General features: G+C 36.1%; 1 protein-coding gene across 3 annotated transcripts in view; it reads left to right on the top strand.

Annotated features, from left to right (window-relative positions):
• Trim33 (tripartite motif containing 33) overlaps window positions 1–22,684 on the top strand; it is a 123,156-nt gene that overhangs the window by 28,459 nt on the left and 72,013 nt on the right. For all 3 annotated transcript variants that reach the window (XM_071618219.1, XM_027940273.2, XM_027940272.2), the window contains exons 2-4: window positions 15,099–15,217; window positions 15,629–15,773; window positions 15,933–16,065. In XM_071618219.1, the coding sequence (XP_071474320.1) occupies window positions 15,099–15,217; window positions 15,629–15,773; window positions 15,933–16,065 (397 nt within the window). The remainder of the gene's footprint in view (window positions 1–15,098; window positions 15,218–15,628; window positions 15,774–15,932; window positions 16,066–22,684) is intronic.

Below are 22,684 nucleotides of genomic sequence, written 5' to 3'. Positions count from 1 at the left end.
TGAGCTATATCCCTAGTCCTGTATTTTTTTGTTTTGAGACAACCTCACTAAATTACCCAGGCTGGCCTCGAATTTGCCATCCTTGTGTCTCAGCCTCCTAAGAAGCTGGGATTACAGGCATGCACCATGGTGTCTGGCTGTTTTGAACTATTTTATTGTGAAATAAGATAATGTATACCATGTTAGAAAATGTTTTCTGTTTTGGTAGTCCTTAAAATTTAAAAGAAAATATTTCATGTTTGAACCATAATATTTTTTTCCTAATTGTCAATTATTTTACTTCATTGAGTTGACAGTTTTCAGTGAAGGTACTTATTTTTTGTTGTTGTTGTGGTAGTGGTGGGCAGGCAGTGGACTTATGAGATATATCTCAACCCAGCAGGTCATCTTATTTTTTTTTAATTTGTTCTAATTAGTTATGCATGACAGTAAAATGCATTTTGACATATTGTACACAAATGGAGCACAACTTCTCTTTCCTCTGGCTGTACATGGTGCAGAAACAGAACAGTAGTGTAATCATACGTGTATATAGCTAGGGTATAGATAGGGTAATAATGTCTGTCTTATTCTATTATCCTTCTCATCCCCACAGCCCCAACCCTCTCCTCACTCCCCCCTCTAAAACCAAAGTTCCTTCATTCTTCCCTATCCCCAGCCCCACTATGGATCAGCAGTCCGCTTATCAGAGAAAACATTTGGCCTTTGGTTTTGTGTTATTGGCTTATTTCTCTTAGCATGATATTCTCTAGTTCTGTCCATTTGCCTGCAAATCCATAATTTCTTTCTTCTTTAAAGCTGAATAATATTCTATTGTGTATATTTTTCCACTCATTTATTGAAAGCCATCTAGCTAGGTTGGTTCCATAGTTTAGCTTTTGTGAATTGAGCTGCATCAATGTAAACATTGATGTGGCTGTGTCACTGTTATATGTTGATTTTTTTAAGTCCTTTGGGTATAAACAGAGAAGTGGGATAGCTGGGTCAAATGGTGGTTCCATTCAGAGTTTTCTGAGGAATCTCCATGCTGCTTTCCATAGTGGTTTCACCAATTTGCAGTCCCACCAGCAATGTATGAGTGTAACTTTTTCTCCACATCTTCACCAACACTTACTTTTGCTTGTATTTTTTTAATATTTATTTTTTAGTTTTAGGTAGATACAGTATCTTTATTTTATTTCTGTGTGGTGCTAAGGATTGAACCCAGTGCCTCATGCATGCTAGGCGAGCACTCTACCACTGAGTCACAACCCCAGCCCCTGTTTGTATTCTTTTTTTTTTTTTTAAAGAGAGAGTTAGAGAGAGAGAGAGAGAGAGAGAATTTTTTCAATATTTATTTTCTAGTTTTCGGCGGACACAACATCTTTGTTTGTATGTGGTGCTGAGGATCGAACCCGGGCCGCATGCATGCCAGGCGAGTGCGCTACCGCTTGAGCCACATCCCCAGCCCCTGTTTGTATTCTTGATGATTGCCATTCTGACTGGAGTGAGATAAAATCTTAGTTTTGATTTGCATTTCTCTAATTGCTAGAGATGATGAACTTTTTTTTATGTTTGTTGATCAATTGTTTTTCTTTGAAGTATCTGTTCAGTTTCTTAGCTCATTATTTTTTTTTTTTAAGTTATTGATATTGCTGGGCACAGTGGCGCATGCCTGTAATCCCAGTGGCTGGGGAGACTGAGATAGGAGGATTGAAAGTTCAAAGTCAGTCTCAGCAATGGGAAGGCACTAAGCAACTTAGTGAGACCCTGTCTTTAAATAAAATACAAGATAGAGCTGAAGATGTGGCTCAGTGGTTGAGGTCCCCTGAGTTCAATCCCTGGTACCCAAAAAAGAAAGAAAGAAAGAAAAAAAAAAAAGAGTTATTGAATTATGTCCATATGTATGCAGTCAGAAAAATCTTGTTTTGGAGAAAGGGTCTCACTTTGTTACCTAGACTAATCTTGAACTGGTGGTCTCTAATGATTCTTCCTTTAGCTTGTAGCTTCCTGAGTACTAAAATTACAAGTGTGTGCCATAGTAGCCATGTAGTAAAATCTTCAATTTTTAGAATTTTTCCCTTGTTAGTCAGATTTTCTTTGCTGACTAACAGAAGGGCATGGAGAAGGAATGCTGCTTACCTCATGGTAGCCAGAAAGCAGAGAGAATATGAGACAACAGGTACAAAATATAGACTCCAAAGACATGCCCCAGTGACCTACTTTCTCCAGGACAGCCCCACCTGCCTGCAGTTACTACCCAGTTAGTCCATTCAAATTATTAACCCAGCAAATGGGTCAATCCACTGATTAGATCACAGCTCTAGTAATTTAATTACTTTACCTAAATGTTCCTTCATTAACATAGGAGCTTTGGGGGAATACCTCATATTCAAACCATAATACTATGACGAAGGTGCATCATTATAGTTTTGTGGACATAGTAAAGCAGATTCTTTTTCTAAGTTAAAAATTTTCATTTATTGATTCAGCTTTGGGGTCAGATCCTTTTTGGCCAGTTTTATGTGTGTGTTTGTCTGTGTGGTGTGTCTGCGGATTGAACCCAGGGCCCATGCCAGGCAAGCACTTTACCACTGACTTACATATGTTTTTAGTTGATGCATTACCCTTGTTCATATTTGTGGGGTACAGTACTATAATTTGGTATATTTTGTACAGTGTGTAATGATCAAAACAGGGTAATTAGCGTTTCCATTTCCTCAAAAGATTTATCATTTCTGTTTACTGGGAACTTTCAGTTTCTTCTTGGTATTTTGATATTATATATTGTTGTAGACTATACTCATTCTAATGTGCTGTAGAACACCAGAACTCATTTCTCCTACTGAGTGTATTTCAGTCTCCATTATTGGTTCTACCCTCTTCCCTTTCTAGTTTGTAGTGATCACTATTCCATTCTTTTCTAAGAAGAGAATGATTTTTGCAGCTTTCACAAATGAGTGCCTGCCTTATTTCTTATTTCACTTGACATAGATCCCCCAGTTTCATCCATGTCGCTACAATTTTACCCATTAATCTATTGAGGGACTTTCTTTGGGGGGGGGGGGGCTACCAGTGGATTTTTTTACTTTACTTGTTTATTTGTATGTGGTGCTGAGGATCGAACCCAGGGCCTCACATATGCCAGGCAAGCACTCTACCACTGAGCCACAACCCAAGTCCTTGAGGGACATTTTGATCCTGTATGTTGGGTATTGTGAATAGTGCCACAATAAATATGGGAGTACAGGTATCTCTTTTACTAATGATTTCATTTCCTTAGTGGGATATTTCCAGAATTGGATAAGTAGACGGTAAGGTAGTTATTTGTGGCTTTTGAGGAACCTCCATTCTGTTTTCTATAATGACTATACTAATCTACATTCCCACTCATGTGTATGAAAGTGTTCCCCTTTCTGTTTTACCTTACAAGCATTGTTATTTTTTGTATTTTTGATAATTGCCATTCTCAACTGGAGTGAGGTAACTCATTGTGGCTTTGATTTGTATTTCCTGGTTGATTGATATATTGAACCTTATTTCATATGCTAATTTCCTTTAGATAATTTGGGGCTTTGTTCATGCTGGAAGAGCATTGTACCATAAAGCTGCATCCTCAGCCCTTATTTGCCCCTTTTAAAATTGGATGATTGTTGTTGTTGTTATTCTTAACTGTTGAGTTCCTCATTTATTCTGAATATTACTTCTTGTCAGATTGTTGGTTTGCAAATACTTTATTCACTATGAGGACTGTTCACCCTTTTGTTTACTTTGTTGTGCAGAAGCTTCTTTTTTTTAATTTATTTTTTTAATATTGTTCAAAACATTACAAAGCTCTTGACATATCATATTTCATATATTTGATTCAAGTGGATTATGAACTCTCCCATTTTTACCCCATATACAGATTGCAGAATCATATCGGTTACACATCCACGTTTTTACATACTGCCATACTTGTGCCTGTTATATTCTGTTGCCCTTCCTATCCTCTACTATCCCCCTTCTCCTCCCCTCCCCTCCCATCCCATCTTCTCTCTCGACCCCATCTACTGTAATTCATTTCTCTTTCGTTTTTTTTTTCCCCTTTCCCCTCACTTCCTCTTACATGTAATTTTGTATAACAGTGAGGGTCTCCTTCCATTTCCATGCAATTTCCCTTCTCTTTCCCTTTCCCTCCCACCTCTCATCCCTGTTTAATGGTAATCTTCTTCTCATGTTCTTCCTCCCTGCTCTGTTCTTAGTGCAGAAGCTTCTTTGTTTGATATAATATCATTTTCAATTTTTGTTCCCTGTGCTTTAGAGTCTTCAATGGTTACGTCTTAAAGTTTGATTTTCCTGGCTACTAATTTTCTTCTAAAGAGTTGTCATTCCTTTTTCCAGGTCTTTTAATTTTTATACTATAGAAATTATGTTTATTTGTAATTGCATTTTTATAAGAGTTCTGAGTCCTTTTTTAAAAAATTTGTTCTTTTTATATATACATGACAGTAGAGGTGTATTTTGACATATTATAATTACATGGAGTATAACTTATTCTAATTAGGATCCCATTCTCTCTTTTTTAAACTCAAAATTCACCTCTGCTTCATTGCTGTAGCCTCTGCTGCCTTCTTCCTCTGCTGCCTCCTCAATTAGTTTTGCCTTAGTAGGAGAGAATATAAGACAACAGGTCCCATTTTCTGATTGTTCAGCTTGGTTGCCCTCAAGTTATGGAACCTCCTTAAATGGGATATACTTGTTCTTTGCCTATTCGTGAGTATGGCTTCTTTTACAGGGTCAAGTTTGGCCATGATTATGTGGTTAGTGGTCATTGGTGAACCATTAGACCAGGGTAGACATGATACATTTTGTTTCATCTGCTCTGTACTGATACTTTTTGAAATTTAATGTCTTTTCCAAAGAGTTGCAGTGCCTCCACTGTTCCCTGCTCAGCTAGTACAGCTGGAGTTAGAGAAGATGACCTTTCATAATCCATTCATAACTGATAAGTCTGTTAGTGCAGAATTCAAATGACCTCCTAAAGAAAACAGTAAATAAGCAGTTTACTGGATCTAGGCAGCCATGGAATTTGGGTCTTCATGGTTATGAGCTGAGACACCACTGGGCCATTATAATTTTCTGCCTCCTTCTGGCACAAGAGAAAAGAGAACCTAGTTGTATGCAAGTTTAAAGCACACATGTGCACATGCAGACCAAAGCCTTGCCTTATGTGAACATATATCATTATGAAGAATCATTTCTGTTCGGTTTAGTGAAAAATCAATTTTATGCAATGTTCAGTAAACTCTTTGTAGGACCAGATAGTAAATATTTTAGGCTTTGTGGACTGCATACAATGTTTATAGATTTTTCTCTTTTCCCTTAAAAATATAAAAGTCACCCCCCACCACCACCACCACACACACCTTTTGACATACTGGGGATTGAACCCCAGGGCCTCACTCATTTTAGCAAGAGCTTAACTACTGTGTTGTATCCTCAACCCTTTTTATTTTGAGACAGAATCTTGCTGAATTACACATGCTAGGTTTTAATTTGCAGTCATTCTCTTTGCTTCTCTTTATTATCAGCTCTTATCACAGGGCAACGAACATTTCACATCTCCAGCTCCTCATGCTAACAGCTGTCTGCTGTTAACCTCCTTTGCTATAAAAATCTCTAAAAGATCAATGGACCTGTTGTTTCAGAATCTAGTTATTTTCTTTTTTTGCCTTCATGCCCCTTAGTTAATACATATTTCTTCTTAGCTGCCTATTGTTGCCTATTGTTGGGTACACATAGGGTGGAAATAGAGAAAAATGGACATAGTATATGGTGGAGAGAAGAATTTGTTTAAGGATGATTATACCTCTCAAATTCAGGGCTGTTGGCACCTCTTGACAATCTTATTCTCTCCAGCTTTCCATTCCCTGGGTTATTTAATTCAGACTTTCAAAAACTCAACCCACAAGGAGTTTCTCATTACTTGTACTAGCCTCCTACTTAAGTAGGGGCCATAAGTGATAAATCCCCTCAACTTCTTTTTCCACCTGAAAATGTATCTTTTTCATTCATAATTATTTTCTAAGAGAAAGGAGAGAGTTATTGATTGAAGGTTGATTAAAGTGGCTGCTGGAGGGTATCAGCAAGAGAGGCTAGGGTTGACTAAATAAAAACATTGTTAGGTTCAAGACCAAGAGTCTGCTAACATTTAAACATAGTGTGCGCTGGTGCGGTGGCGCATGACTGTAATCCTGGTCACTTGGGAGGCAGAGACAGGAGGATATCAGGTTCAAAACCAGCCTCAGCAACCTAATGATTCCCTAAGGAACTCAGCTAGACCCTGCTTCTAAATAAAATACAAAAAGGGCTGAGGATGTGGTTCAGCGGTTAAGTGCCCCGGGTTCAATTCCATGTACCAAAAAACAAAAAGCGCAAAAAAAAAAAAAAAAAAAAAAAAAAAGTATGCAATTCTAAAAGTAAATCGATAAGAGTGATGACAAGTTGACCATAAATGGAAAAGTAGTTTGATTCTTTTTTTTTTTTTGATATTTATTTATTTTAGTTTTTGGCGGACACAACATCTTTGTTTGTATGTGGTGCTGAGGATCGAACCCGGGCCGCGCGCATGCCAGGCGAGCGCGCTACCACTTGAGCCACATCCTCAGCCCAGTAGTTTGATTCTTGTTTCAGTTATACATATATGTTTGTATACTTTATTTTGATGTTAACATCATGGGATTTGCAGTTGACAGTGTCTGAAAGCCATCTTCTAAATCTGAAACTTCCTTTTCTTCTGATAGACTAATAAATATTGGTACTGTCTTTTTAAATTTCTTTTGGTGATGTTCAGGATTAAACCCAGAACTTTGTGCGCGTTAGGCTCTGTAGCTAGCTACATCTCAGTCCGAGGTATTGTCCTTGACATGGTTTTTCCTTAGTAATCATAACTCCTTATCAGATTTGAATTACTTATGTACTGGTGGGTTTTATACAGACTCCTCAGATTCACAACTGTGCTAGTTAAGTAGGATGTACTTAAAGCCTACTCATTACATTTTGGTGAAAATACATTTTTTTCATTGAGTAATTGTATAATTTTTCATGGATGAGCCACACCAGAAGCTTGAGAATCATCTACAATTTTGAATTTCTTCCTTACTGTAACTAATACTACTCCCATCATCATGCAGTCATTTATTGTGCCAGTTGATTTTTCCTCATCTCTAGTTATAATCATCTATATTACAATGGAGTCTTAGTTTAATCTTATTTTGTTATTAATAGACAATAGACCAACTTTTTAATTAGAAAGGTAGGTTAGCATAGTTTTTAAGAGCTCATTCTGTAATGAAGAAAATGTGGTTTATATATGCTATGAAGTATTATTCAGCCATAAAGAAGAATGAAATTATGGCATTTGTTGGTAAACAGATGCCACTGAAGACTATCATGCTAAGTGAAATAAGCCAGATCCAGAAAGTCAAAGACTAAATGTTTTCTCTGATATGTGGAAGCTAGTCCAAAATAAAGTGGGGTAGGAGAATTCCATTAAAATAGAAGAAAAATCAGTGGAGCAGAGGAAAGGGTTGAGGTAGAAGGTGGAGGGATGGAATAAGGGAAGAACAGTGGAATCAATCTGACCTAACTTTCCTATGTACATATGTGAATATCCACAAGACACTAAAAAACCTTTTAAATAAATAGGAGAAAAGTCAATAGAGAAGAGAGGAGAGAAAGGGGAAGTACTGGTGACTGAATTAGAGCAAATTGTATTCCATGCTTTTATAATTATGTCAAAACGAATCCTAATGTTATGTATAACTAAAAAAAAAAAAAATTAAAAAAAGGACTCATGTTGTAGTCCCTCACATCTTGGTTTCAGATGTTGCCTGTCCTGCCGGGCCCCCTCCACCATTTATATCACCATATGTCCTTGAGAAAGTTTCCTGGTCTCACTGAACCTCTTTCTCCTTATCAGTGTGGAGAGTCACCGAGAGTCACTGAACCTACTTTAACAGGTCTAAATGAACTAATACATATTAATTTTATAGTAAAATCTTATATTAATGTAAATGTAATTTGACCATGATTGGCTGCTATCTTCAGCAAAGCCTTCATTCTCAAATGGAAACTAGAATTCTTGAGTGAGGACAGAAGTGCAGGATATAGCAAGGTTGAGCTGGGAAACATTAGACAAGGGGCATAGGCAGCGGAAAGTAAAGTTCACATGTTTGGAGTAGTTTTTTTTTTTTTTTTTTTTTGGATATTTTTTAGTTGTAGTTGGACACATACCTTTATTTTATTTATTTATTTTTATGTGGTGATGAGGATTGAACCCAGGGCCTTGCACGTACTAGGTGAGTGCTCTACAGCTGAGCTACAATCTCAGTTCCTGCAGTAGTTTTTATAAGTCAATTTTTATGAATCAGGCTGAAAAAAATTTGTACCAGCCAGCAGAGATTTCTTGGAATTCTTTTTTTTTTGTACTTGGGGTTGAACCAATGGGCACTTTACAACTGAACTACATCCCCAGTCCTTTAAAAAGTTATTTTTAATTTTAATTTTTTTTTTTTTTGTGGTGCTGGGAATTGAACCCAGGGCCTTGTGCATGTGAGGCAAGCACTCTACCAACCGAGCTATATCCCAGCCTCCTTTTTTTCTTTTGGGACAGGGTCTTGCTAAATTGCTGAGGTTGCCCTTGAGCTTGTGATTATCCTGTCTCCGCCTTCCAAATTGTTGGGATTACAGGTATGCACCATTGCACCTGGCGATTCGTGGAATTCTTCGCCTGTGCTTTAGAACAGTTATTCTTAAAGTACTGTTCTCAAAGCTGTAGCTTCAGCGTGGTACCTAGTTGTTGTCTTAATCTTTGAAATTTGTTATTGGCTACTTAGTAAGGCTTCCACAGACTATATTCACTTTCCAACAACTTGACTATTTTATATGACCCAATTTCCAGGCCCTCAGATACTGTGTTAAGGAATTGCTTTATTGTAGTTTTCTTCTTGTTTTTCTTTTGGAGGTGCTGGGGATTGAACCCATAACTTTGTTAGGCAAATGCTGTGCCACTGAATTACATCTTCATCTCCAGCTCAACCCCCCATCTCTTAGTACTAGGGGTTGAACCTAGTGTTTTATGCATACTGGGCAAGAACACTACCACCGAGCTATGTTCCTATGCCTTTTAATTTTGAGACAGGGTCTGGTTAAGTTACCCATACTAGCCTTAAACTTGAGATTCTCCTGCTTTAGCCTCCCAAGCTCCGCCCCCCCCCCCCCCCCCCCGCGGTTGTATAATAAACAGTAAGCCTAGAGGTAATTTTATACTATATTTTTAGTGTACCTCTGTTTTGACTGTTGTCTGTCACATGAGGTTATGAATGGAATTTTCCACTTATGATCTTATTTTGGTTATCAGAAAGTTTTGAATTTTGGAGCATTTAGCTTTTAGAATTTTGGATTTAGTATAAGTCGCGTGAACAGAAGGGCATTTGGATCCATTCATTAAATCATGATATTTATCTATATGAATATCTATATGCAAATTTTGATATCATGTACCATGATATAGACTCAAGAATGTATATAGACATGATACAATCCACAAGTGTGCACAATTATACATAAAACAGACAGGAAACAAAGATTTGGTAACTTAAATCCTTATAGGTAGGTAAAAGAACTATTATATTTAACCCTTTAGAAATTAAAATAGAGCCTGTCACAGATTTTTACAGTATGACCCAGACATGAAAGGGGCTTGTGCAGTTTATAGGAATAGTGTCTGTCAGTTATGGTGGGCACTGAAATCAAAGGTTCAGGTGGCCACTCATCCTCAATGGGGGCAGATTTACTTCCATCATCACCACTGTTTATTTTCCATGCTTAGAGGACTCTTCAGAGGAAAAGAAGACTTTGACATATTGGATCTTTCCATTGTCCTTCTCTGTCCCTAAACCTAGAATTTTTATTCCCTATTTCTTTTCTTTCTTCTTTTTTTTTTTTGGAAGTTCCTGTTACTGTAATTACGTTTCCCCCATGTCCTCAATCCCTACACCTTATTGGAGGTTTCTTGTATACTCCAGGTACTCTGTGTGCTCAATCCTTCTTACTGGGGATTTTTTGTACGTTCCCCATTCCCCTTTCCTAGGTATGGTTTCATGTTTCTGAATATAGTCTCAATTCCTCCCTTCATAGGGGTTTCATGCACTCATGTCTTAGTAACACTCAAACAGCCTCTGGTATATCCTGACCACCAAGGAAGTACTCTTTCTTGAGAATAGATTTTACCTACCTTGGTCTATGCACGGAGTTACCTTGTCACTGTGATGCTTTTTTGGGTTCATTTTTTGGCCTCAGGGATTACAGTTTCCTTCCCCACTCTGAAGCCACTGTGTCAAGGCAGTTGGGTTGTGTCTCCTGTAAGGAGGGAGTCCTCACAACCCCCTAGTTGACTTATGGAGCCCCGTGTTGGGCACCAAAATTGTTAGAAATACCAGGAATTTTTCAAAAATTGTTAGAAATACCAGGAAATTTTTCAAAATTGTTAGAAGTTAACAATTTCTAAATAAACAATTGTTAGAAATTCAAAATTGTTAGAAATACCAGGAGTTTTACAAAATTGGTAGAAACACCAAGGAATCAAACACATGCTCGGAAATAGCTTGGCAATGTGAACTACTTCTGCTTAGAAGGGCATGCTACTGCACCTGGCTAGCTAAAATTCCTACATTTGGATCTTACATCCCAATTAAGGCTAAATAACTGTATTTTGAAAATAAGCCATTGAATTTTCTGTTTGTCACATGACTTATTGTGGTTAACTCTTAAGTCTGGTGAGGATTTTAATCTGTAGGACACCTAAATCCTACTCCATAGCTTTATAAAAGGAAGTTATTTCAACTTTTAAACTTTGTTGCCTTGTTCTCAGCAGTTGTATGGAATGATCCTGTGTGGCCTATTTGAATTAGTGCTGCATTGCTTGGGCTTTGAGTTTCCTGTTTTGGCACTTCAAAATTTCTTCTTGCTTCCAGACTTAATTGTGTATTTATTTTGAAAAATACACTTAAAAAAAAAAAAAAAAAAAAATATATATATATATATATATATATATATATATATATATATATAATTTGTAGTTGGACAGAATACCTTTATTTTGTTTATTTTTTTAATGTGGTGCTAGGCGAGTGCTCTACCGCTGTGCCACAACCCCAGCCCACTTTTTAAATTTATTAATTTTAGCCATTTTATATGTTTGAGAGGGTGTCATTCCACCTTTCCACATCTCTTCAGTTCTACTGCAGTCATTTAAGTATACCAGTTGATTTACTGAAAGTAATTCCACTTAACACTTTGAAGACAAATTACTTTGTAGACTAATAATATATTTTGGCCTCTCGTTTTTTATAGCCCTGGGGATTAAACCCAACTCTTTGGGCATGTCAGGCAAGTGTGCTACCACTGAGTCCAATTCTGTTTTTGCCTTTTAGAAAGAGGCGCATCTCTCCCCTCATCCCCAAATGAAACTTTTTAGCAAATTGGCATTTAAAAGACACCAATTTAGAAAGCACAAGTGGGTCTCTCAGAACTTAGTCTTTGAAATGATGAAATCAGCTTAAGGGATATTTTGGCCACTAGGTTTGGCTTTGAAGCTTGAATGTCAGTTTTGTATAATGATCAGAACTCACCATGGCAATTAGCACTGAATGATAAAGCTAGGAGCACGCTCATTTTCTATACAGTAATTACTCATTCACGAATTCACTTGAAAAGTGTAAAATAGCTCTTATTTTAAATGCAGACATTTATATAATTTTAAGATTTGTTGATAATTAAAGAAGCATATAACAAAATGATCCCTAAGCAAATTTCAACTGTTTTGTCTTGGGGATCAGTCATACTGGTTGCTGTGCAATTTGTTCTTATAGATTAATTAGTGGGGTTTGCTGATGTCTTTAGGCTTGCATTTATTACCTTATGTCTCACTGGGACTTCCTTAATCTCATGTTTCTGAATTCTAAGCTTCTCTGAAAAACTTTTCAGCAAATGAGTCTTTCTTAGGTGTATCCTTGTGTTTCTGATGTTTCTTCTTCACTATTCAGTTATCGTTTTCCATTTAAATTCTCTTAAAATTGCTACTTGTTGATTTGTGAGCCTTGCCCCTTTGTGCACCTTCAAGTTTTTTTTCCCAGGGTTAGTGTGTTAATCTTCTAAATTTCTTAATATTTTAATGGGGATTTCGAATGAGAAAAAGGTGAATTTGTGTTGTCAGCCTGCTAGATTAAATTGAAAATTTCGAAGAACCAGAGAGCTTGTTGAGCTTCAAAAGAAATAGAATAACTGGGATAACATTGAATCATCCATTTACACAGGAATAATGAGTACTTTGATCATATTGACATTCCCCCTACCCCTGTATTAGGATTTGAACCCAGGGGTACTTTACTACTGACCATATCCCCAGCCCTGTTCTTTAGTTTGAGACAGGGTTTTGCTAAATTGACCATGCTGGCCTTGAATTTGCTGAGGCTGGACTCTTAACTTGTGATCTTCCTGCCTAAACCACCTGAGTTGCTGGCATTACAGGTGTGCACCACTGTGTCCAGTATCTTTTTTTGTTTTTTTGGATCCTGAGGATTGAACCCAGGGCTTGTGAAAGCTAAGCAGACATTCTACCATTGAGCAACATACCCAATCCCAATTTGAGTCTGTCTTACTGTGAGCATAGACTGTTGCTCCATATTTTGTGTTCTTTAACAAAAATATTCCTTTAGTTAGGTGTTGCAAGGTTTACATTAACTTTTAAATAAAATAGTTGTATATGAACACAACACATTTATTCATTTATTTATTTGGTGCTGAGAATCGAACCCAGTGCCTCACATGTGCTAGGCGAGTGCTCTACCACCAAGCTACAACCCCAGCCCCCTACATTAACTTTTAAAATATTTTTATATGCAATTATATGTGTGTATATATACATATATTATGCTATCTTTTATAGCCCCTTATCTTTAGTGAACTTTATGTATGCTATCCTTTTTGCATCTGTTTTTCCATTCTTAGTTGAGTTGGGTTGTCCTGTCAACTTGGAAAATGATAATCTAATAGAAGGATTCTCAGGACTCAGAAAAACTGCTAGACTCCTGTTTTGTCATAGTGAAAGGATACGTATTGAAATTGGCAAAGACAAAAGGTGTCCTAGAGAAAGAAGATGCAAACTTTCAGATGTTCCCTTCTAGTGTAGTTAAACTGTGAGGTACTTAACTATCCTAGGAAAAAATGTGGGACAGTACACAGCATATTGCCAAGCAGGGAATCTCACCTGAGCCTTGGGATTGAGGGTTTTTAGCAGGGGATCAATCTTTAAGGGATGCAGCCTCTGTATAGCTGACAGCAGCAACTATGGATGCCAATCCACCCAGAAGTCAATATGAATGCAGTAGTCCTCTGGTATACTAGAATAGGCATTCTCCCTAAGTCATACTATTGGCACTACATTAAGATAAAGGTATTGTGTCCAACTACAACAAAAATAATAAAAAAATAAAAACTCTTATTCAGGCAGCCCATCCCATTGGTTCAAAGGTCATCTCCAGTTCTGAGACAGGCCTTAAGAATGTGCAAAATTTGACTAACTCAGGCCTGCCAAGCAAATACTTTCTTGCACACTATAAATTCATGTTTATTCTTTAAGACTCCAGGTGAGCATAATCTCTTTAGCAAAAAGCTACCTTCTAAGAGTTAGTCACAGCTGGGTGTGGTGGTTTAGGCCTGTAATCCCACCTATTCAGGTGGCTGAGACAGTAGGATTCCAAGTTCCAGGCCACCTGGGTTATTTAGTAAGACCCTGTCTCAAAATAAAAAGGGCTAGGGATATAGTTCAGTGGTAGAATGCCCCTGGGTTCAATCTCCAGTAAAACCTCCCACCCCCCACCCACAAATAAAAATAGTTGCTCCCATATCTTTGCGGCAGTTAATTATACGTATTTCCTGTATAATCATTCTATTTTTCTTAAAAATTTTTTATAGTTGTAGATGGACACAATAGCTGTAATTAATTAATTAATTAAAAAATTTTAGTTGTTGATAGATCTTTATTTTATTTATGTATTTATATGTGGTGTTGAGACTCGAACCCAGTGCCTCACACATGCTAGGCAAGCACTGTACCACTGAGCCACAATCCCAGCCCTCTTTAGCTCTTTTGTAAAGGCAAGGACTATGTCATTTTCATTCTTATCTTCAATTTTATTGATACATAGTAGATTGTTGTATTGACTTTGGTGTTTTTTTAAAGTTCTTTAAACTTTAAAAAATGTTATGTTACCTCAGCAGTTTTGGTAGTATAAATGATCTTCCCACAGTAGCATAAATTAAAGTATCTCTAAACCAAGTCATAATTTGAGGTTATAAGATTGTATTTTAGTTTTCTATAGCTGCTGTAAACAAAATAACCATAAACTTGATGTCTTAGAACAACACATATCTTACTTATAGTTCTGGAGGCTGAAAGTTTGAAATCAGTTTTAGGTTTGCCTAAAGCCAAAGTTTTGGCAGGATTGATTCCTTCCACAGGTTCTGGTAGGAGAAAATCTATTTCTTTGTCTGTTCCAGCTTCTAGTGGCCCATCTTTCCTTCATCTTCAAAGTACAACACTTTAATCTCTGTTTCCATTACCAATTGCCTTCTGCTTATCTGTAGTCTAATCTGCATGTACCTCCCTCTTATAGTATCAATTCATTACATTTAGGGCCTTTTGGGCATTCCAGAAATATTTCTAATCTCAAGGGCCTTAATCTAGTCTCATCTGCAAAGTTCCTTTTGCCAGGTAAAGTAACATTTATAGGTTTCAAAGATAAGGATTTCTTTTGGGGCCATTCTGCCAACTGCATCTTACAATAATAAAAACAAAACAAAACAAAACACTGTTTTGAGGGCATATTAACACTTGTTTTCTCTTTCCTCTAGGGTATGCCCCGCACCTGAAATAACTCTGGGTTATATTACATAGTTCTCTTGTTGCTCATTACTTTGATCTTGTGTGTGATAAATGAATGGTTTTGATCATTCACAAATTCCTTTTATTTCTTTTGAAGAATATTATTTAATGTTGCCATTTTGTGTTGTAGTTGGTGTAATACGGTGCCCAGTATGCCGCCAAGAATGCAGACAGATAGACCTTGTGGATAACTATTTTGTGAAGGACACATCAGAAGCTCCTAGCAGTTCTGATGAGAAATCAGAACAGGTATGCTTCTCAAGTTTTCTTTATAGTAATGTCTTGATATGAAAATGTAAATTATAAGAAAAATGTGTTTGGATAGTTAAGTAGTTTAGGATAGTACTGCTATAGATAGGTCTGTTTCAAATTGAAAATAAAGGATGGCTCTCTACTCTCAAACATTAAATAAAACTGAAGTCATTACTTTAAAAGTCAAGTTTTGCATAGACTTTGTGTTCTAAGCCTTAGATTTTTTTATTACTTAAATGTTTGATATATAAGGAAAAGGATTTTGTTGAAGATAAATAGATAACAGAATAATTTTATTCTTTGTATAGTGAATTAACCAGTGTATTTGAGACCCAGTTATAAAGTTTTCCCTATTTTATTTTGTAGATCTCTATTTGGTAAATTTAATATAGATCAATATTCTTTCAGGTATGTACTAGTTGTGAAGACAATGCAAGTGCCGTTGGCTTTTGTGTAGAATGTGGAGAGTGGCTATGTAAGACATGTATTGAAGCACATCAAAGAGTAAAATTCACTAAAGATCACTTGATCAGGAAAAAAGAAGATGTTTCAGGTAAGACACATGTGTTTTTAACCTTTTTCTTTTGATTCTATACAATTTTTCTACTTTTTTATAAGTTTTGGATACTAGCATCAATAAGAATTTAGAAAATTAGTCTAAATTTTTATTATGTTTAGTTAAAAAACTATTTTTTTTTAAATTTTGCTACAGAGTCTGTTGGAGCATCTGGTCAGCGCCCTGTTTTCTGCCCTGTACACAAACAAGAACAGTTGAAACTCTTCTGTGAAACATGCGATAGATTGACATGTAGAGACTGTCAACTATTGGAACACAAAGAACATAGGTACAGAGGTCATACTCAATTATTGAGTGCTTAAAAATTACTTATTCTTCTTAAAGCAAATATTGACCCCCAATTTTGTCCCTTAGCATTTTAAATCTAACTTTTGTGTGTTTTATTTCTTAAAGTAGTGTGTGTTGATTGATGAATTATTTGTTTTCATGTTCAAGTCTAATTGACTGTCTTATGAATATTTGTCAAAATATATCATTATGTAGGGTTGGGTTTTTAAGAATGGAATTATATTATTTATTTGTCGTTCCTGTGGTTCAAATAAGCTATTTCCAACTGTAACGTACTTAGATTATGGATTATAATCTGTAAAGCAATGTCCTCATGGATGGTTAACTGACATTCTCATAAATACAGCTAATTGATATCTAACATCAAAGCATAAATATAGATTTCAAATTAGATGTGTTATTTGCAGGAAACTTAGGGATTTATAAACAGCTAAATAAATATAAGCACTAAGCTTAGTTATTCTTTTAATACACAACTTTGTATTTTAACCATATTTTGTCTTGAGAATTAGTAATATTTATTCACTCGTCATAAGTCCCTTTCATCTGAACTGTTTGAAACTGTACTGAAAGTCTTAAGTCAGGTATATAAGAAAATTCTTATAAATTTTCCCACCTTCCATGGCACCTGTGTATTACAAGTAAAAAAGATTATTTAGTCTATCCATAGTCTAGAATTTTTGAACATGTTTTTATTATGTTTAGTTAAAAAACTATTTTAAAAAACGATTGTTTCAAAGAACAGTATTTCTAATGGATGGAAATAAGTTTTATGAATCTATTGTCAAGAAAGGTTAGGAGAAATTAGTTTAACCATACTTAGGTTGTGTGTATGTGTGTGTGTATGTATATGTATATGTCCCCAGGCCTCACTGTGTTGCTTGTGTAGGCTGGCCTTGAATTTGCAATTCTCCTGCGGCAGCCTCTTGAGTAGCTGGGATTGTAGGTGTGTGCAACTGTATGATTTCTTTAATGAATTCATTCATGTTAATTGGATCTGATAGTCCTAATTGCTAATAATTATTGCATCTTTACTTTGTGTCAGGCACCCCCCCCTCCAAGTCTTTTTTATTTTTTTTATTTTGAGACAGGGTCACACTAAGGTGTTGAGGCTGGCCTTAAACTTGAGATCCTCCTGCCTCAGCCTCTTGAGTCACTGAGATTGTTATAGACATTCGACACCACGCCCAGTTTGTGCCAGGCACTTTTCTGAATGTTGAATGCTCCTTTAATTCACAGCAGCTATTCATGAGTTATGTACTGGCATTATGACTGTTTTAAAGGGAGACCATCTCCCCACAGAAAGCTTTAGTGGTCTGTATAGGGTCCCATAGTAAGTGCTAGAATCAGGATTTAAGCACTCACATTCAGGTTTCAAAACTCTTCTTAATCTCTGTGCTCATTTTCCCCCATATGGTATATAAAGTACAGTAGATAGAATATCTCAAATTTGATTGTAAAAGGAAATGCTTTTTGTTCTTTTTTTAATGGCAACTTTCACTACTCTAAAAGAATACTTACTAATCCTGTATTAGCCTTAGTTTGTTCTGTTCAGAAATGTCTTATTTTACCTGGAATGTGGCTAATATTTTACTTGAAGTGACTAATCTTATGGATGCCTTCACCTTTGGGACAAATCCTATCTATCTATCTGTCTATTTATTTATTTAGTTGTAGTTGCACAGAATACCGTTATTTATGTGTGGTGCTGAGGATCGAACCCAGGGCCTTGCACCTGCTAGACGATTGCTCTACCACTGAGCCATAATCTCATCCCCTAGGGACAAATCTTATTGATTATTTTGAAATGGTCTTATTAAGACATTAGATTACCTTTCTCAGATGTAGTGAGGTATTTTTTTTGAGCACTTACATTCCTTTTTTTTTTTTTTTAAATTCTGGTTTGTTATGTGACAATGGAATGCATTACAATTCATATTACACTTATAGAGCACAATTTTTCATATCTCTTTGTATACAAAGTATATTCACACCATTCATGTCTTCATACATGTACTTTGGATATGCTATCCATCTCATTCCACTATCATTTCTAACCCCATGCCTCCTCCCTTCCCCTCCCACCTCTCTGCCCTATCTAGAGTTTGTCTATTCCTCCCATGCTTCCCCTCCCTACCTCACTATGAAACAGCTTGAGGCTGGTTGTTTTCAAGAATCATAATAATAACCATTATTTATTAGGTGGTTAGTATATGCCCAATATTGTTAAAACACCATGAACTAGATTTTTTTTTAAAGTCATGTTTATTGAGATTATAATTTATATGTGGGGCAGTTTACTCCGTTTATAGTTATATGAATTTTGATAACACAAGTATAAAAAAGACGGCATATATGGATATATAGTACTGTTGTCAAGATACAGAATGTGTTACCTTGTCCTTTACTTATTTTTTTAAATAGAGAAATTAATTTTAATATATTTCCATTTAAACCAATGGATTGCCAACATAATTTGTAAAAAAAAAAAATAATTGTTAGTAAGATATTTTATGTCCATTTTTTTTGTACTAGTAATTCTTTGGAATCTAATATCTATTTAACACATAGCACACTATACATATACATATTTTAAATATTCAGTGGCCTCATGTAACCAGTGGCTGCCATATTGGCTCTTTTCTCCATCTTTCACCTTTTGGTAAGACATATGCTGTAGGCTGCCTGATAAGTCCCCTTGTTATGTGGTTTCTTGTTGAGTTCCATCAGAAAGGGACACCAAAGAGATGAACTTAGAATATTCAAGAGTAGAGCGAGGTGTTTTATACTGTGAGTTGGTTTCTACATGCTTTTGGTGGGAATAACTTCAGTTAGGTCACCTTCTCCTACAAATTTTTTATAATGGCTCTCATTTCACCTCTTACCTCTCCAAGTTTACAGGAGGAAAGGTGCTTCTCAAAATTTGTTAGATACCCTCAACCCTGCCCTTACCTTTATAATTACCTTATTAAACAATTTTTACTCTGATTGATTTTTTTCATCCTTGAATCTTGAATAATGGATTTTAAATTATAAGAGAGTAAAATATACCTCATCTCCTATCATAGGCAATGTAGATACACATACCAGCTTAATTATATATTAAAATATAACAAAATCCTAAAACTTTTAAAGAACATATATGTATAACTTTGTGAAGAGAAATGGAAAACAAAAAATATGAAATAAACAAAAATCTGAAAAATTAGATGATGTTGTTAAATTTTTTTGTGTAAAATTTATTAAAAAGTTGAAAGAGACATGAATTGTATTACAGGTTATTTTTGTTTGTTTTTGATATTTAGCTTGACCTTTTCTCTTTTGGTTGGCTTTTACTTTATTGTAGTTATTCCCGTTGCAGATTTTCATTGTTGTTTTTTATTTCCTCCTCTTGGGATATTTTGCCAAGAATGTTCTGTAGTGCAGGCTTTCTTGTTGTAAATTCTTTTAGCTTTTGTTTATCATGGAAGGTTTTTATTTTATTGTCAAGTGTGAAGCTTAATTTTGCTGGATATAAGATTCTTGGTTGGCATCATTATCTTTTAGAGCTTGGTATATGTTGTTCCAGGATCTCTTAGCTTTGAGAGTCTGTGTTGAAAAATCTGCTGAGATCCGAATTGGTCTTTTCTTATTCTGGATGCTAGGCATTTCATTTTAATGTGTCTTGGTGTAGATCTGTTGTAATTTTGTACATTTGGTGTTCTTTAGGCCTCTTGTATTTAATTTTCTAGTTCATCCTTCATGCTTGGGAAATTTTCTGCTATTATTTCTTTGAAGAGATTGTGCATTCCTTTGGTTTAAATCTCAGAACCTTCCTCTATCCCAGTAAATCTTAAGTTTGGTCTTTTGATGTTATCCCATAATTCTTGGATATTCTGTTCATGGTTTCTTACTATCTTCACTGTGAGGTCAACTTTATTTTCAAGATTGTATATTTTGTCTTCATTGTCTGAGGTCCTGACTTCCAAGTGATCTAGTCTGTTGGTGATGCTAAGTATTGGTTTTTTAATTGGCTTATTGTTTCTTTCATTTCAAGTATTACTATTTTTTTCCCCAGTATCTTTATCTCTTTCTTGAAGTAATCTCTTGCAAGTTGTATTTGCTCTCTCATCTCTTTGTTGGAGTGATCAATTTTTGCCTGTATCTACTCACTTAGGTCGTTTTTTTAATTCCCAAATCATTTTAGTTATGAATATCCTGAACTCCTCTCCTGACATTTCACCATCTATGGATTCTATTGTTGTAGTATATTGGTTTGTTTGGGGCACTTTCCTCCCTTGTTTTTTCATGATGTCTATGAGTCTTCCTCTCTTGCAGTGTAGATCTGAGATATTTTAGCTTCTGCCCTATTGTCTTTTAGTGTCTCTATAGGTTACCAATACCTCACTTTTAATGGATAGATCAATATTACAGCACTCAATGTACCCAACGTGTAGGCATATATCAGTTAGCTTCTATTTTTACATATACAGTTTTGTTGCTAATCAGAAATGATGAGCTTGGATATCTTCTACCTTATAGTCAATAGGTTTGTATAATGGTTTACAGTTTCTAATTGTAGAAGGGGGGTTTGGGGGATTGGCTGAGATGTTTATGAAGTAGGATGTGAGAATATGGAGGTATTAGATTATATGACAAGTGAGAGGGATAATCATAAGAAGTTGGCTGTTAGTAGGAGAAACAAGAGATAGGCAACCCCATGCAAGACTCCCTGTTACCTCAGCAACAGGATAACTGTTAGCTCCCCTAGTAGTGATACCTTTGGTGCAGCCAGCACACAGGGACCTTGATGATGTCTTATCAGGTCCTTATTGTTGTCCCTTGATAAAAGCGGTGATACCCAGTTTTGTGGTGGTGGCAGCCTCAAGCTTATATGTACCTCTCCTCTGGGTCTTTGGGCTACCGTGTGGCAGGCGGGCCTCTTCTCCGGGTTTCTTATATAGTATTCTAAATTGATGGTGACTGGCAAGAAGAAAAGGAAGATGTTATACTTTTTCCCATGAAAAATAGCTTTGTTGGGCATGGCTTAAACCCAAGGGGAATAAAAAAGGAAAAGAAAGAGTAGGTTCAACTACCTCCATCTCAAAGTTTACTCTGATCCTTCCCTTTCCTTCACTATATTTCTTAATTCGGACTTAGATATGAGTAATAATCTATTGATGTGTCTACCTGAATATGGGAAAAAGTAACCTTTTTCTCCTTTTATGCTTAATACAGGACCCCAACCATTTGTGTGGATTTTTTCTTTCACATTGACCAGTTCTCTGATACCAGCTGGAATTAGGAGTCTGTCTGGAATTAAGAATCAGATCCCATTGGTTAAGAGTCTAGTCCCACAGACTACCCACTTCAGATGCCATTTGTAAACTGATGAGACTTGGGTTTGCTAGATCATTTGCTAGAGTGACTTGCAGAACCCAGGGACATCCTTAACCTACTACTGCTGATTTATTATAAAGGATATTTTAAATAATACACATGAACACCTCAAAAATGAGTCACATAGGGAAGAGCTTCCAGTCTCTTTCTGTTCTAGGCTTGTTACTGCCTACACATTCAGCAACCTGGAAGTTTTCAAAGTCCTGTCTTAAGTTTTTAGGTAGCTTCACTGTGTTATGGACAAAGACATCGACCATTTGTAATCAACTCAACCTTCAGACCCTATTTTCTTCCTTTAAGCTTAGAGGGTAAGACTAGAAGGTCTAACCTTCTAATCATCTGGCTGGTTTCTTGTTGGTTTCCTTGGCTATCCTGGACCCCAAGCAATCAGTCATTAAAAAAAATCAGCATATTAAAAACTCTTACCACTTCAGAGATTCCAGGGTTTGTGGAAACTGTGCAGAAAGTGAAGACAACAATTATTTGTAAACTGGTGACTTGGGTTTGCTAGATCATTTGCTAGTTATGTTCCAAACATAGTCAAGGAGGTACTACATTTTTTTTTTTTTTTAAGAGAGAGAGAGAGAATGAATTCTTTAATATTTATTTTTCAGTTTTCGGCGGACACAACATCTTTGTTTGTATGTGGTGCTGAGGATCGAACCCGGGCCGCACGCGAGCGCGCTACCGCTTGAGCCACATCCCCAGCCCCTACAATTTTTTTATATTGTGTGTGTGTGTATACATATGTATATATATGTTTGTATATACATACACAGAGATAACATCTTGGTTCCTTAAGATTATCTTTGCCATATAAGTTTTTGCAAGTATGCTCTCTGATGTTCACAGTGAAGAAATTGTCTCTAATGACACAGTTCTCAGAACCTGTCCCATTATTAAGGGTTGTATGACTATGTGTTGTATCATAAAATCATACTTTTCTTTTTGTGTGTATTTCTATCATATTTTTCTTGGATATATTATTGGCAGAACTCATGTCATTTGACTTAAATAGCTCAGGTTCTTATTACTATCAGCAGATTTATAACTGGTCTCTCTGGTTTGAGGTTTGCCGTGTCAAATTCATTCTGTCAGTATTGCTCTCAGGATTATTGTGCTGAAGTATAGTGTCCCCAAAAAGCAGCAACAACAAAACACTGCAGCGTTCCCCTCACAGTCAGAGTTCCAAGTTTTCAGCATAGCATACATTATTAATT

Source organism: Marmota flaviventris, chromosome 10 (genome assembly GCF_047511675.1).
Source record: "Marmota flaviventris isolate mMarFla1 chromosome 10, mMarFla1.hap1, whole genome shotgun sequence".
NCBI lineage: Eukaryota > Metazoa > Chordata > Mammalia > Rodentia > Sciuridae > Marmota > Marmota flaviventris.
The sequence above is the reverse complement of the archived record's forward strand: the minus strand, read 5'-3'. Positions and strand labels throughout refer to the sequence as shown.